Genomic DNA, 17111 nt, shown 5'->3' with positions numbered 1-17111 from the left:
TAATTTACATTCTTGTTAAAACCTGTTTAGGAAGTTTTATACATTATTGTTTAAAATATTTTAAATATGCAGAAAAATTATTGCATTTTTACTGCCTGGACGTTTCACTCTATTGCCATTAGCAGCTTTCCTGCTGCTTGTGTGTGTACTATGTGCTGTGTACTATTTACAAATAGTTAATTCACATGTTCATTGTATCACATGAAGGTTACCATCATAAAAAACCTGGTGGCAACTGTGATCGCTGGTCTCCTTAAACTGCTTTGGTCTCCTTGTACTTGTGGAACTGGAAAATAACATGACTTTCTGTGAACAAAAATGAAAGAGAAAGCAATAAATACACACTTTCCGTGGATAAAAAAAACTGTTTATATGAGTTTGTCATCAGCCATAATTGTTTGCATGCAGCCTGTGAAATAAGGGAGGCTCTGGAGGGCCCTTGTTGTCATGACAACTCCATGCTGTCACATGTGTTGCCAATGAGGCCCAACCAAGGCCCAAATCACACGGGCTTAACCACACTGTAACACACGTGCACATATACACACAATCTTTCTTTTCTCTCTCTTTTTAAACAGCTCCAAACACTATAACAAGCAATCTATAGCGTGCTCATTGACTATAGACAGCAGGAGTTTAACTATGAGCAGGTGTGTTTGTGTTTGTATGGATAAAGTCACATAAGGGCATAGACAATTAAATTAAAGGCTCACATGCAAGTTCTGTTCCTAGACATAAAGAGCTGTCTACATAGAAAGCAGCCTTATAAAGGGCAGAAACCTCATTTAAAACAGAACCTTATAATTGAATAACGCATTATTTACTGAGTGCGTTTACATGCACAGAATAAGCTGATAACTATCAAAAATCTGCTTATTATAGAAAACTGTTTTCATGCGTTTACATGCAAATCAATAAACCGGCTATGCAGACAACTGCGTTTACATGGGACTTGGAGGGCTCTATCTTACACCCGGCGCAATGCAGCGCAATGCGCGACGCAAGTGTCTTTCGCTAGTTTCCACCCTTATTTTCACGTTTAGCGCCGCGTTGTTTAAATAGCAACTGCATTTGCGCCCATGGGCGTTCTGGTCTGAAAACGAGGTGTGTTCAGGCGCATTGTTGGCGCGTTGCTATTTTGAGGCAACTAAAATAGATTATGCCATTGACCAACAAAAACCTGGTCTAAAGTCTAAAGTCAATGGCGCAATGTGTTTTATGTTATTTAAAGAGCGCATTAGTAAAATGCGCCTATACACGGGAGGACAACGCGGGTTTGCTTATCACAAAGTACATGAATGCGCAGCAGCACAAAAATGCTTTTAAATATGAAAGATGAAAGGATTGAATGTAAAAGATTATTATTGAGTCTCTTGGACATAAATGAGGACTAATTATGAGACGTTAGAAGGCGCAAAGAGCTGCTTCACCTGCAGCCTGGTAAGTAAATAAATGCTTTGCTTTGAACAAATGCGTCTGTTTTTAAATGTTTTTTTTTAATGCTACCTCACGGATTTATTGTATATGATTACTCTGTACCTGTGGATATGGTGAGATGAGAAACATTTTAAAGTAATGCTTAAAAAAACTCTTTGCAAAAAAAACCGCTGTCCAAAGTGCTGAAACGTGAGGAGAGCCGTTTGTAAATTCTTTATCTCCTGTTTGTTACAAATAAAGTATTTTTAGAGTACAAACCTTATCTTACATACTTGTAAATTAATTTTTGATGATATTGGATAGCCATACATTTAAAGCAATTACAAGCCTGCTTTTTACTTCCATGACTAAAAGAAAACGGGTTTTAAAGGTTTTAATAAAAAAATAACAATTACAATACAAGCGAAAAACAACATAATTATTTAACATTAATCTTAAACTGGGGATCTTCTTCCTCCGCTTAGTTTTTCAGTTTACAAAGTTCGTCATCTAAATAGGGATTAGACATAGCGCCAGAGCAACTGGCTTTTAAAGGGGATGAGAGCTGTGACTCTCATTGGTTTACTGCACGTTACGCCCAAAATACTCACATTACAATAGGACCTACCCTTTTCGACCATGCGCTCGGCGCAAAAAACATTTTTCCCGTCGTTAAATTTGCAAAAGTGGATTCGGACACGCCCATTTAGACGTTGCGCTGTGCGCTTTAGACAATGCGCTTAGATCGTTAAAATAGGGCCCGGGGAATTATCAGTATTCTCGCAGGCAGTGACGTCACCGCCCATAGTACATAGTAGTCGATCAAAAAGCCAACGGCATATCTGTCTTAAGCTGTACAGTTGTATCTCTTCTCAGGTCTTCAGAACCTGTAAATGTAACATGAGCTTCTATTTTCACAGTTTCTCTGCCAACTGCTGTAGTCCAGCGGAGACTTTTATGCGTTAGTTTGCGCTTACTTCCGCGTGTGACGTTCATCTTTCATACGCGGGGACTTGCGCACATGGCAAAACCGTGAGAAAGCGGGTTAAGGTGTTTACATGCCACGCGAAATCGGCGTAATGAGCAAAAAAGTACCTGTGCCGATCGGTTTTTGCTTCCGCCGTTTATGGGCTTTCCCCGATAAAGGAAACCCGTTTTACCCGTTTACATGACCCCACACGTTATCAGTTTATTGAACATAATCGGCATAAGACTGTGCATGTAAACGCACTCAATGAAACGCGGTACGTACTGTAGATAGAAACTCTGCGTAATACAAATTGTGTAAGTATACTGAACCAACTTCAGTATTGTGACGTATTTCCAAGTAAAACAGAATTTTAAACTAGAAAACTAGTAATTGTTACTAACAAAGTTTAAAGGGTCCATATAGATTTGATGTGGCCATTGAGATGTTTTTCTTGAATGGAGAGATCTAACATACTAGATGGATTTCTCATCACAGTGCATTATAAAATTGAAGAGCTCAGATGCAAAACCCTCCAAAAAGTACATATGACATGTTTTCTTGTAAACTAGCATTTTATCACTCTCAATTTTGCCAACAGACCGGTATTTCTGCAAGATTTAGTATAAGTATTTAATAAATGTATAATACATGCCAAGAGCCTCTGGTTAATATCCTTTTCTAATTTTTCACATAGCTGACGTGTAGCAGCTTTTGCATCCGAGCTCCTCAATTGCTTCATGCACAAAGAATATGCATGTTGTTGGCATTTTATGTTTGGTACACACCAAAAGATAATCGGGCTGATTTTGGGCCGATATCCCCCCTTCCGACAATCCTAGCTATGTCCCGATTATCTTGATGGTTCTACAGATTATTTTATCAGATTATCCCTTGGTGTGAAGTGTGTTAAGAGTGTCTAAACCTGATCGGAAGAACGTCGTAGCCGCCCCGATCGCGAACTGTAAATATTAAACATGTGTAATATATGCAATCAGAAATCCTGATGTGTGTGGGGAACCCCGAGGACAAACACGAGCACGCTCTTGAGATTATTACGTGAAACTAACAATATTCAATCAGAAACCGAGATGATGGAAGACGGAAACAGTCATGGCGCTGCACAAAGTGAATTTGTACAGACCAAGTTCTCGCTGTCTCCACCCAAACCCTTTTCTTTTATTTCCTTGAATTTTCTGTAAAAATCATACCAAACACTATCATTGAAATTTCTTCCTGCATATCGTCCTTCATGCTTTTTATGAAGTCTCGCTAGATTTTGCGAGATTTCCTGTGTTCACAGTCGAGACTCTGGTTGAAAATCTGTTTGGGTGTGGTGTACTTTTTTTGACACATCATGGCACACCACACACTATAGGAGCAAAACTTTTAAATGTAGGATTTTTTTCCTCATGTTTGTGGTCTATCACATTTTGAAAATCTTATAAGATATAAAAAATATTTTGGTGTGTTCCCGGCATTAGTATCTATCTAGCTCACAGCCTTTAATGTCTTATAATGCTTCCTAGTACACAGGCAGCTCACTACAGCGCGCAAGTTATGCCTGGTACTGATAGTGTTAAACTTTTTCACTTTATTTGCAGTTGTTATTGTTTAAACAAGTGACTTGCATTAGGGAAAGTGCCCACACTTACTAATGGGCTGTCTCCAGATGAAAATAAGGAAAAGGATTTGTAGTTCAGTATCCATCTAGTTTACTGTTTTGATTTGAAAATGTCTGTTTTTAAGTCTCTTTTTTTCCTATTGTCTTTTGTTGATGCTGTAGGTCTTTTTTGGTTGTGTTGGTCCAACTGTGTTGTGCTTTGTTTGCTTCCACATTTCTCTCAGACCTCCACAGCTGAGGTCCAAGATAGAGTTCAGATAAAATGGATGATAGCAAAGTTGTTATGATATTGCTAGCCTTTGAAGTTTTTCCGACTGCAAACGTTCACAAAATCTGTTGAGGCAAATATTTTTTGTCCTCACATTTGTAAGAGAAACAGAGAATGAGAACTCTAATCCAGAAACTTATTTGTTTAAGTTGACCTCTCTCTCTCTCTCTCTCTCTCTCTCTCTCCTTAAAGCCTCCAGACAATGGTCCTCCTCCCTTGCCTAGCTCCTCTCTTCCAGAAGGTTATTATGAGGAAGCCGTACCTCTGGGCCCTGGGAAAGCCCCAGAGTACATCACATCAAGTAAGGACAAACACACATTTTTAACATTCTTTTAAACATATAAAGGCGTGGAAGGCGTTTTTCAACTATAGTAATGGCACAGCTTAATGTGTTGCCCATGAAAAGCAGAACATTTAAGCATTTTAGCATTTACACTTCTTAGATTATGACTCGGATGCGATGAGCAGCTCATACGAGTCATATGATGAGGAAGAGGAGGATGGGAAGGGACAGAAGATGCGCCACCAGTGGCCATCAGAGGAGGCCTCAATGCACTTGGTGAAGGATGCACGAATCTGTGCCTTCCTTTTGCGAAAGAAACGCTTTGGACAGTGGACCAAACTGCTCTGTGTCATAAAGGACAACAAACTGTTGGTGAGCACACACACATACACACATATATAAACACACAGAGTGCTTCGTTTTTAAATCGGTGCTCTCACTGCATGTAAACAAAAATTAAATGTATTTTTTTAAACGTTAAATTAGTTTTTCTGTGTTACTATCTGTGTATTGCATTGTTTCCACAAAAAGCTTAATGGCTATGAGAGTGTTCAGGAAATGTTTGTTTTTTTACCAATTTGTTTGGTGGTCCAAGTAAGTGCTGAAACTACAAACTTTAGCTTTATCTTTTCTTGTGTCACTCTCTTTCTCTCAGTGCTATAAGTCCTCGAAAGACCAGACTCCACAGATGGAGCTCCTTTTGTCTGGATGCAGTATCACACACATTCCCAAAGATGGCAAGAAGAAGAAGCATGAACTGAAGATTGTCCATCAAGGCGCTGATGCGCTGGTGCTGGCCGTCCAGAGCAAAGAACAGGCCGAAGAGTGGCTTAAAGTAAGCAGAGCGAAACTGAGGCAGTGGTAGAAATAAAAGCAGTGTTTTTTTCTATTTAAAAGCTATGATAGTCAGCAGAACAGCATAAGTTGGTCTTTTAAGTGAGGATGTGTCAACCTTTTCCTTTAAACACATTTTAACCTCTTCAGACCTGGCATCCATTGGAATGGACATGACATGTGTTTTGTAGTTCAAACCAAAAAAGCATACTTTCACAATATTAATAATGTCTGGTAACTAATTGGTTAACCAATAAAAAAACTTAAAACAAGATATTACATTTAGAGAGTAGCAATGCTCTCGGTACCACTATATTTAGATATTTCTAAATTTGATGTCCAACTACAGTTCATCCAGCCTCCATTTGGGTGTCTCATGTCATCCTGTGTTTCTTGGTCTGAAGTTCAAAGTATTTTTTCTGTCAGGGCCTCTTATAGGGATGTCACGGTACCAAAAATCTAGTAGTCGGTACCAATACCACAAAAAGTACACGGTACTCGGTACCTAAGTCAGTTCCACAGTATGTAAACAAAGAACAATTATACTTAAATATTATTTTTTTTATTAAAACATTTCAACATTATAGAAAACTTTTAAGAGCTTCTGTTTAGGTTGTCTGTGTTAATGTTTGTTGACTTTTCTCCTGACTCTCTTGATGTACATCCTCCTCTGGCTGATACTGTGAGAGAGAATAAGAAATACATTTTATTTATTTAACATACTGTCTGACAATGACTAATAAATCAGCTAAAGCTACAGGTGCTAAGGTGCACTTATAAACACACGCACATACACATACCCTGAATGCAAGCATTAGTTTAATATCACTCACATTGTTGCAGGATGAAAATAGTTATTAAAACCCTTAACATTTTAATACTTCATCCAGTGACATTAGGCTACATTTTGCTGACAGGATGACTAAATGGCGATGCATGGTCGCCCATTTATAGATAGTTTATAAAGTTGCAAATGCAGCGTCATTAACAAATAACTGACTTACACAAAACATTAACATCTAGCATAAAGTTAGCTGGTTACACGGCATAAATGCCAGCTGCCTCAAACAAACATAATATAGGGTCTGGGTTTCAGTATTTTTACAGTTTGTATATAATGTTAATGTGAATTAAAACTTACCTCGAATTCTTTAAAGAGATCGGGGTGTCTGTCTTTCAAGAGCTTTGCCAAATTCTATGTTTGATAGCGACAAACTACTTTAGAGAGATTCCGGTGTGCTCGTAAGAGGCGTTCTTCCTCTTCTTTAACTCTTGTGGAGCGTCAAATACACACGCGCATATATGCTGCCTCCATCAGTCCCGGAAGAGTATTGCAGCCTCGGTACCTCCGGTACCAGAGAAAGCAGGTACCATCATGTTTAAAAAAATGTTGGTATCGACTTGGTACCGAAGTATCGGTTCTCGTGACATCCCTAGCCTCTTAATAGCTCTGAAGATTGAACTCCATGATAACCTGTTACTCTGAAAGTCTGCTTCATGCTTATTTATAGCTGTTTCCTCCACATTTGGTTTTCACAAACACGGAGAAAAGTTCATAGCATTAAGCCCTCATGGTGATGAGTATTTAAGTTTAAGGAATAATTGACGACAGGCCGTTAAGTTATTCACAAATAATGCACACCCAAGGTGGTAATGCCCCATTATACCGTGGGTGTGCATTATTTTCAAGTCATTCAAAGTACCGGGGTCAATTATTCCACTTATTTAATGGTTACCACAGACATTGCTAAGACATTGCTCTGGTGGTTATCTTAAAAGGTGCAGTGTGTAGATTATAGCGCATCTAGTGGTGATATTGCAACCCAACGGCTCAGTCCACCAATCACCTCTTCCTTTCGAAACACATAGAGAAGCTACGGTAGTTGCCACAGGACAAACATGTTGTCGTCTGACAAAACATGCCCCATAGAGAAGTTTGTCCATTAAGGGCTTCCGTAGAAACATGGCAGCATAAAATGGCGACTTCCATGTATGGCGACCTGCAGTGTATGTAAATAAAAACGGCTCATTCTAAGGTAATAAAAACATAACAGATCATTATGTAACAGAGCCCGACCGATATAACGGCAGGCCGATATTATCGCCCGATATTAGACATTTCCAAACTATCGATATCGGCATTTATAATGGCCGATAAATGAATATAAAAAAAATGGGCGAAACAGCCTTCAACCATGTCATGAGTGTTGCCGTTGTATAGTTTGTCCACCAGAGGGCGCTCTACAACCTCTCTTTTGGCAACACTCGTGTATAACGCGTCACACATCCCGCAACCTGCTGATTCAGCCAGAGTCGGGCAGAGAGAACAACGGTTAAGTGAGTTCATGGTGAGTTGGTCACGAGACATACATTGCTTGAATAACAATTAAAAGAACATCCCAATCAGTTCTCTAAACTCAAATAAGCATGACAAAATTTGTGACTAACATGACCAGTTTTGCTGCTGTTAAATAAGCCGAGAGTGAAGCGGAATTACCTAGGAAATATCATATTAGTTTAGTTAAAACTCATAAATAACTACAAATAACTAATGTTAGGGAAATCTGTTAATGTTTTGTTGCGCGTTTCTGAAAAAAAAAATCGGCCAATATATCGGATTTTAAAACCAACAAAACATTTGTATTGGTATCGGCCTTCAAAATCCTTTATCGGTCGGGCTCTATTATGTAAGGTCTTTAACACACCACTGAAAATATAGTTATATTATATTGTATTTCTGTTTTAAGATCCTCCTAAAAGTTACACACTGCAGCTTTAAGACATTTGACTGGTCGGGTGTGCAAATATATAAAAAATTGCACACCCATGGAATATCCCTCAACCAATCAGAATGAAGTATTCAACAGCCCCATGGTATAAAGCAACTTAAACTTCATCAAAGGTTTGAAGACCATCTGCAGGCAATGCCTAACTGATGGAAATGGCAGTTACCTCATTGCTGTCCATTAAGCTCTGTTTCTAAACAGAGTTGCACCCCTTCTGGATTATAAAGACAACCAGCATCAGAAATAGGTGTCGCAATTTTCTGATTCTATTACATGTTTTCATGAGGTCACTAGTCTTCTGTTTATCGAACCGTGGACAGAAAGGCACGTACAGCTAGCTGCACAACACCTCTGAACGGATGTGGATTTCAGACAGTGGAAATACTGGAAAGCAACAACAGCCGTAATTGCTGTTTAGGAAAGGGCAGAGCTATGTGCTGTTTGGAATTGTCTCGTGTGTACTAAAAACATGCAGGAGTAATTGACTTTGGCTTGGGATAAACAGAAACCACCCTAGCCCGAAGTGCTTCGTTGTATTCTGTTTCATTCACGCACACACATACACACGTTGGGTTCCCAACAAATCCAGGGTGTACAGGGACTGCCATGTCCAAGCTGTTTCCTGTATTAGTTTTGAAGTCGAAGGCTCACATTCCCACTGGATTCTGGATGATAAATAACCTAGTAAATGCTGTGTTCCACTAAAATTTTTGACCTGCTACAATATTTTTAGTTGAAAATGTTGGGGAGTGTGTTTAGATGTGTCTTTTTATTTTACTCTGTATATATTTTGCTCACTTTTGCTCTGTTGTTGAGGCTTCAATCATAACTTTTCTTGCATTGTGCACTTAAAAGTGGGTCCCTGGAAAAAGCAGTTTCATGAGGAAGTCATTATCAAGGGCAGTGAAATTTTGGGCAGTGAAAACCTAGAAACAATAGAGATGCCCAGAGGTCGATGCTTCATCCTGTGATTATTTGCTAATTATGTTTATGGAAAATGGTGGTCTGCTGTTTTTCATTATTTACTTTTTTCTATATCTATACTGTTGTTTCCCCTCAGAAGTTGAATGTCTTCTTTTTATTTTTTGTTCAACTGCTTCTCTTCCTGTAGCTTCTGATCATCTTCCCTTCGTTCATTTTGTTTTTTGACTCTCTTTGCCATGGGCTAGAATGGTAAGATATGGCATTTTTGTTCTTCTGCAAGCATGACACACAAGCATATGTGTGTGCTTGTGAATGCTGTCCAAGCAAGAGTCCCTTTCTGCTTGTTATTAGGTGTTGATTGTTTTTCTCTTTCCTCGAAACATAATTTGGATATCAACAGTTTGTTTGACAAAAATTTTGTAAGATCATATACTATACTTAATAGTGCGTCATTTGAAAGTATCAGTGTTAATGAGAGCTTAACAAAGTGCTCAAGATCTTCTCACTAAAGATTTTTTGACTAAGCGTATCCCAGAAACCCACTTCATTGCACTCAAAGCCAAAGAATGAGGCCACAGCCTGCAATTTTCCTGTGAGCCCAATTATGTAAACTCACTGGGTGCCAAACTCCAGCGTTTTCCAAGTTTTGATGCTCAGAGGAACTAGAAGGGAATATTTGGTTATATCTTGGTCATTTTGGCATGGGGCAGATAGAGAAGTGAATGATACGTGTGGAGTTTCTCTGTGTGTTTGTGATAGCCTACTGTAACTGTCTGGTTGACAGTACACTGCTGGTTTTGGGTTTCTGGGACATAACCCACGGGTCATATGAGGTCACGCTCATATGTGGCGGCTAGGAGTCTGTGCAGTCTGGAGATTTCTGGATATCTCATTCAGAACGAGAGCCACTGCTCAGCATAGACAGCCACGAGAGCAATGACGCATGTAACAGCCTTCAGCTGCCTTCTGGATTTCCAGCTGCATGTGATGTGGACAATCCTTTAAAATGCATGTGTGCATGGCAGAACGTAGAGGTGATGGAAAATTTGATGGCATTTGTTTGATTCGGTGCAAAGAAAGTTTGTGATTGGTTATTCCAGTACTCTAGTTCTCATTCTTTAGGTTCAGTAGTTTCACTAGTTTCACAGTTTCAGTGAAAAGGATTTTGCCATTTATTTTTGTGATTTTTGCAATCAAACTTTTTTCTCTTAAATTAGAATACCAATGCTTGTCTAAATTAAATTGTTAAGAAGTTTTCAAGTAATTCAATAACTGGGTAAACAAATGATGTAATAAGCATAGAGTAACAAAATGAAAATATGTATACTAATAAATACTATAATACTTTAAGATACACAGTTTTTTATTAACATAGACAGCTATTACACAGTGGTTTTAAAAACTGGGTCGCCAGGATGATTTAAAGAAAATGTTATTAGAATAATTACCTGCTTCAGCTGCATAAACGTTTAAAAAATGTTTGATATTAATAAGAACATATGAAACAATCAACACTGAGAGAGGTGCGTTTGGTAATCTTGTTTTTTTAGGGTTGCTCTTTAAAAAGGTCATCATCACAGAATGTTATATAATTTTATAAAAAATTATGAGACATTTTGCAATTATTTTGGGAAACAAATATGCAGGATTGCAAAATAACGCAACATTTTGTTGATTTTGCACTGTGTTCCGCGATTGCAGAATCGTGAAAAAACTGGAGGGACTGATTAGTCATTCATTGAAATGCCTTATTTTTACAAATGTCACTTTAGTTATTAAATTGGTATTTAACAAGTTTCACTGTTTCGCTACAAAACCCTCTAAGTGCATGCAGGCTTTTTTGGTAAAAACCTCTACTTCTAAAATTATCCAATACAAGGCATACAGGTAGTAAAGTTTACTAAGTAAACAGAATTAAGGTCCAAGAACTCACAAGGAACACAAGATTGAATATTGATTCAATTTATCTTCCATGCACTTAGAGGACTTTGCTGAAAAATCACATTCAGCGGTTTCTGCCAAACAAAGTGGTATTTCTGAATGGCCTGAGGCTGGGATAAGGCAGATTAAGGGAAGGTATTTGATGAACATATAATGTGCTGTAAGCATTGGGTTAATATCATTATTTCATTTTTGACATTCACTAAGCATACTTACGCACAGATTTGTTCGTAAAATGTGCGTACGGATGTTTGAAGTAACACACTTTTAACTAACCACACGTTTGCAATAATCATTGCATTATAAGTATTATAATATATTATAGGGTTCTTTTACCATGTTCATGATTATTGCAAACGTGTGGTTGTTCTTATGCTGCAGTTACATCAACCATGTTTCAGGTGTCAAAATCCTGTCTACCGGGCCTAGTTTGCCGCTTTAACAGTTTGAATGCCTTTGCCCAGGTAGAGCGAAGAAGACGCGCGGAAAAAAGCAAGCATTTGACATGCGTCAGAGGCAAAATCCAGTTCTTGTGGAAGGGGCAAGTGCTATGCGGTTGTCTGTTTGCAGGATGGCTAATGTTGCTTTATTAACGATTGATTAATGTTGGTTTGTGCATTTATCGAGAGAGTTACCAGTTTGTATTTGGTAACATTACTATAGTTGGAAAGTAGGGGTGTGACGAGACACTTAATCCACGAGACGAAACACGAGATTGGGTTCACGAGAACGAGACGAGACGATATTTTTACACTTTTTAAGAAACCCTCAATGATAAAATAAATGAATAAGAAACTGAAATCACATTATTTTTAAATGTTTTAACTAATCAAGGACTGGCCCTAACAATTATTTTGCTAACTGATAATGAAGTAATTTGTTATTTTGGGGTAATAAAAATAGACCCAAGTGAGCAGTAGCATTTAAAATTACATAATAACGAAGATGCAATAACAATTGGTTCAAATAAAGTATTAAAACCAAGTTACATTAAACAACATTAACAAACACATTACATTTGTGGACATATGTATTCCTGCATCCGTCACATATTGCTTTTTAACACAACTGAATGCTATTTTCACATAGTTTCTGTTCTGTTGTCTATAAAATAGTGACTAAACAGGACCCAGTAAGGACCCACGACCCAGTAACTCTTTGTTTAATCCAATCAGCTCTTTCTTTAACTGCTGCTAAAAACGCGACATCGTCTGAAAAAATCATCATACATTTACTTTGAGGCTGTACTGATGTTGCTCTTTTCATCAGTGTTGTTGTGTTATGAGCGCTTTTTTATTTAAATACGAGTGTTAGTTTTATTGTATATCACTTATAGCGCAGACAATTTTTTGCAAATTCATAAATATGATAGAATACACGGTTGCTGTTACTACAAAACACGTGCACGGGCATGCCACATCATAGGTAGGGAGAGAGCTCGGACACAGACTCACATCAGAAAGGGTATGTGTGGGAAACACTACTGCTAAAGTTTTGTAAAGTTACTCATTATGAACTTGATCAGCTGTCAGGAACATCCGTGACTGTTGATGTTTACGCGAAAAAGAGAAAGTACACGGAGGAACACGGAGTTAAAATACCTTTCACTGATATGTGAGAGAGGCACGCTGCAGAGAGAGGGGAGGGGGCCGGCCGGGGGCGCGCGCTGTTGAGGCGCTGCACACAACGAGAGAGGGAGGATGGAGGCGCGCTGAGTGCTCGCTGCAATGAATTAAGCCGTTTTAAATAGTAAAATTAAAATGTTAATGGGAATCATGAAAAATCTATTTGTGGCGGCCAGTGTTGATTCTGTGGCGGCCCGCCACAGATAAATCAACATATGGGAGTAAATGCAGTTTAAAAATGCGACCTCCGAAGGATGCAGTCTTTTATTTGAGAAACGGCCAGTATTTCACCTCCACAAGAAATATCGCGAGATTACATGTGTCTCGCGAGATTTCTTGTGGAGGTGAAATGCTGACATTTAATAGGGGTCACACCCCTATTGGAAAGTAAACGGCGCGGGTCGATAAACGTCACGTGACTCAAAAGTGAAATGTGTATTACAACTTACCAGGTTGCCCAATGTCCTCACTGACACTCTTCCAAGCGAGGTCCTTTTTATTCCTGTCTCTATAGAAATAAGAACTTGTGTTGTATAGCTCCGTGACTGCTCATGGACAATATCAAGCGTTCCTTCAGGTTGAATGAGTGACTCTCCACTGGGCGGGGCTGCCGCCACAGCAGCAAGCAGGCTCCTGATTGGTTAACGCGGGGCGAAATTCCGCCAAAGTTCAAATTTTTCAACTCGGGCATCAGCCGCAAATTTGCGTCAACCGCAAAATGCTCAAAAAGCACCATTCTCAATTCGCGGGAACTAGACGCGTAAATGATGCAGAATCGCGTCTGGTGTAAACGCAGCATTACCCTTTTGCATACATTTTAAATAAATTTTAGTGTGAAAGTTTTTGTTAAATCATAATTTGTTAGTTAAAATATCAGTATGCACATTTTACGAACAAATTTGTGCGTACACATACTTAGTGAATGAGACCCATTGTGTTTAGCGGATTTTGCATCTGAGCTGCTCGTATACTTTTGATTTTTAGGTCCTTATAATGAAAAAGTCAATAGAAATGTCTATACTGTAGTAAATTCTCTACTTTTTGTTTTTCTGTTATTTAATTTAGTTTTGTAGTTTATATAAAGAAGTGATGCATTACCAGCTCAGCTAAATCTCTTTGAACAATTTAACATGTAAGATGCAGGGTTTCTATATTTGTCCTAATAAAGAGTCCCCAAATTCATATAAATGTGGATTGCTAATGTTTAATTGCGTCTATTCTGCACTAATCCTTGTTCTCTGGTCCATTAAAGGTGATGAGGGAGGTCTGCATTAATGGAAACGGAGTGCTGGACTTTGACCGATCTGGTTCCCCTGTTCACAAAACAGAGCTTGAGAAGGTGCAAATCCAAAGCAATAATAAAATAATAACTTAAAACTGTCTATGTGCATGTGAATTTACAATGCATGCAGAATACACGCTGGTTTACCTACACGCAGGTTTGTCTGCCAGCTTCACCACCACACCTTAGTTCCCTGCATGCCTCCCTTCTGTATTTCTGCATAGTGGCTTTGCTGCCAAGACATGAAGGGCTTTTAAAGCTTCATGTACCAAATTCCATCATGCCATGGATATGTGCTGTTGGCAAGAGTAAATAGGTGTGAGTGGAAATGTGATCTTATCATACTTCACAAAACACATTCTTTAGCATGCAGCATGCCATCACTTTAGTTTTGCCACGGTTGGAAATCTATTCGTCTGTTTATGTGCATGTGTGTTGTTTTTAAGAGCAATCTAAAGGGTTTTAATGTTAACCCTCTTAAACTGGCACAGCATGCCTGAGCCTATTCTAATTTTTCACGCTTAATTCTAAACAGATGCTCTCTAAGTTTTGTTTGGGTTGGCTGCTGAGGTTTAAGCCTATGGAGTTTAGTATTAACTGTGTGTCTATGCCTGTGCTCTTTGTCAATTAAAAAAAAAACTGATAGCATTGTTGTCTGCATTTCAAGGTCCCTTCTCCTGATATAATATAAAGTGTTTAAAATAACTTTATTCATTTTTCAGAAACTGTCCTGTGATAGACCTAGTTCAGATGGAGAGCCCTGCCATGAGAATGGCATTTCAGATGGCAAAGATCAAGGTAAGACAGACTTTTAGTTTAGAGTTTTTTATCTGATACACTTGTTTACTGAAATAGCGCTAAAGTTTTAATCACAAAACAAATCCGATTTCCCTTGCCTGTAATTTTAACAAATTGCAAAACCCATGCAAAAATCTCCACTTCTAAAAAATCTCCAATCACTCTTCACTGTCCTTTCTGAATTAATGTAAAAAGTAAAGCGTAAAGATTAAGTTCATAACGAAATGTTTGGGTGTGTTTATGCTATCCATCAGTTACTAGACACATGTTTTTTAAAGAATTTCCAAAAAACACCAAAAAGGAACGTCATTATGTTTTTACAGTACATAAAAACAAAACACTTAAGTTTTACACAAAAGTTCAATCCCATTACGTTGATGTTTATTTAATCAGAACGATTGCAATAGTCTAACAAAGCCAAACGCTAGACAAGTGGGCCCTTCTTAAATATTGTAATAGGATTATTTATCCAGTATTTACACTATGCAGTCTCGCTCTGGGATTGAACTTTTCAGGACATCTGTTTCAGGTTTTGTGGAATTCCTTTATGCCCTATTTTTTCTTTTTTTCAGTTTAAGACAGAGCGCTGTCTTGCCTAAGACATGTTAGTGGGGAACGTTGCCTAATTTGACCTGATTCCAAGCCTGTTGCATCTGCATGCTTGTATGATTGATAGCTGTGTTTTAAGGCTACAAATCACAAAAATCTGCTTTGCTGTTTTTACAGAGGTAGCTGACCTCTAAAAATCTTAATCTACAAATAAACCTTATGTTTGTCATGTAATATAAGTTTGAGATTCTTAAAGATGTAGGGCCTGGTTTACTAACATTTTACGTCCGCGCAAATGCCTCTTTTGCCATTAAAAATACTACTGTTAGGAATTACTTAAGACAAATTTGTGCTGAAAGGCATGGACACCATAGTTTTTGCAACTGATCTTATTGCATATGCATTTGTAGGAGTTTCCCTTTCAGACGCAATAATGTATGTAGGGACATTATATAAATGAATCACGCAATGCGATTTACTAAGATTTGTGCTTGTCCATATACTGGTATTTGAGCAATTTAACACATAGAATGATCATTTGTCAAATTAAAAGCAATAAAAGCTATTTTTTACACAATCGGCTATTGGCTGATAGTTTAAAAACTGAAAAGAGAACAGGAAAATGCAATGAATTTGAGTTCTGTGCATAGAAAATGTAAAGAAACATCAGTAGTTTAATGTTCAATTTTAATTGTCATTATATGAATGAATAACATTCAGAAAATAAAATCTTCATAATTTGTATTGTATCAGTATTGGCATCGGAAAAATGTTATATCTGTGCATTTCGTGTCATTATAGAAATAAGATTTTTGTGCCTGTGTTTTTTAACCTGCACCTTGTCAGTAAATCACCCAGGGAGAAAATCCAATCCCATTGGCGCTTTTTTGAAAATGCGCTTTCAAACTCATTTGCGTGAGGACAAATCTGGCCAATAGAATCAAGAATTACAAAGCACAATATATGATGTGTCATAAGGGATAGCTGTGTTTTTCTTGCCAGTCATTCAGGTGTAGTCCATCCGAAAAATGGCACAGCGGTATTTCCCCAACAAGTTTGTTTTTGGCTGTAACAAGCACCTGAGATGATGTTACATCACACCAACACCCAACTGTTGTAACTTTTGATGAGAGAAGGAAAAAGCATTTAAAAAACCATGCGGATTAATCAAATTAGTCGCATTCTTTCCAGCTGTCGTAAGTGCCGAGACTACACTGTGAAATCAAATTGCCTGATCACAGAATTTTCCTTCATGATATAAAGCACTATATACATATGGGCCCTTTAAAGGGGCCAATGGTTTTTGCATCTGTGACTCTGGGTTTTGCCTCATGCCTGAGGCTGCTGTGCAGAGACAGTCAAACTGTAGAGGACTCTGACTTCAGATAGGCTTGACTTTAATTAAAGGATAAACTAAGATGTAATCTTTTCGCAAACCTTCTGATGGGCACAAGTTTCACTGTCTGTTTACTGTATACTTTACTTTCTGTAATAAAGACCTTGCAAAAGAGGGTGTAGTTTGTTCCTGCATTCAAAACATTTTATCTCAGGCCAGATATTAAACCGCTAGTTTGCTCACGTTAGTCCTTACCGCCGGTATGAAATAGGACGTCCATTTCTACAATATATTCCCCCACTAAGGCTCAAAAGTGGATTTTTTCTTACCAAAGCATTAAGCACCACAGACCACACTCCTTACTCCCTCAGATAAAATCATCAAAACCTGTTGGGCAGAAATGCAGGGGATTTTTAAAACCGTTTATAATTCATATTTGTATGGTAATGTCCCTGAAGTCATTGTTTGTTTAGCTGCT

The 17111-nt window shown here is 38.2% G+C and overlaps 1 protein-coding gene across 3 annotated transcripts in view; it reads left to right on the top strand.

Annotated features, from left to right (window-relative positions):
• afap1 (actin filament associated protein 1) overlaps positions 1 to 17111 on the top strand; it is a 77136-nt gene that overhangs the window by 45904 nt on the left and 14121 nt on the right. For all 3 annotated transcript variants that reach the window (XM_065242356.2, XM_065242355.2, XM_065242357.2), the window contains exons 4-8: positions 4468 to 4576; positions 4719 to 4930; positions 5214 to 5393; positions 13921 to 14007; positions 14673 to 14748. In XM_065242356.2, the coding sequence (XP_065098428.1) occupies positions 4468 to 4576; positions 4719 to 4930; positions 5214 to 5393; positions 13921 to 14007; positions 14673 to 14748 (664 nt within the window). The remainder of the gene's footprint in view (positions 1 to 4467; positions 4577 to 4718; positions 4931 to 5213; positions 5394 to 13920; positions 14008 to 14672; positions 14749 to 17111) is intronic.

The sequence above is a fragment of the Paramisgurnus dabryanus genome, chromosome 1, assembly GCF_030506205.2.
Source record: "Paramisgurnus dabryanus chromosome 1, PD_genome_1.1, whole genome shotgun sequence".
NCBI classification, from domain to species: Eukaryota; Metazoa; Chordata; class Actinopteri; order Cypriniformes; family Cobitidae; genus Paramisgurnus; species Paramisgurnus dabryanus.
This window is presented reverse-complemented; position numbering and strand designations above follow the sequence as displayed.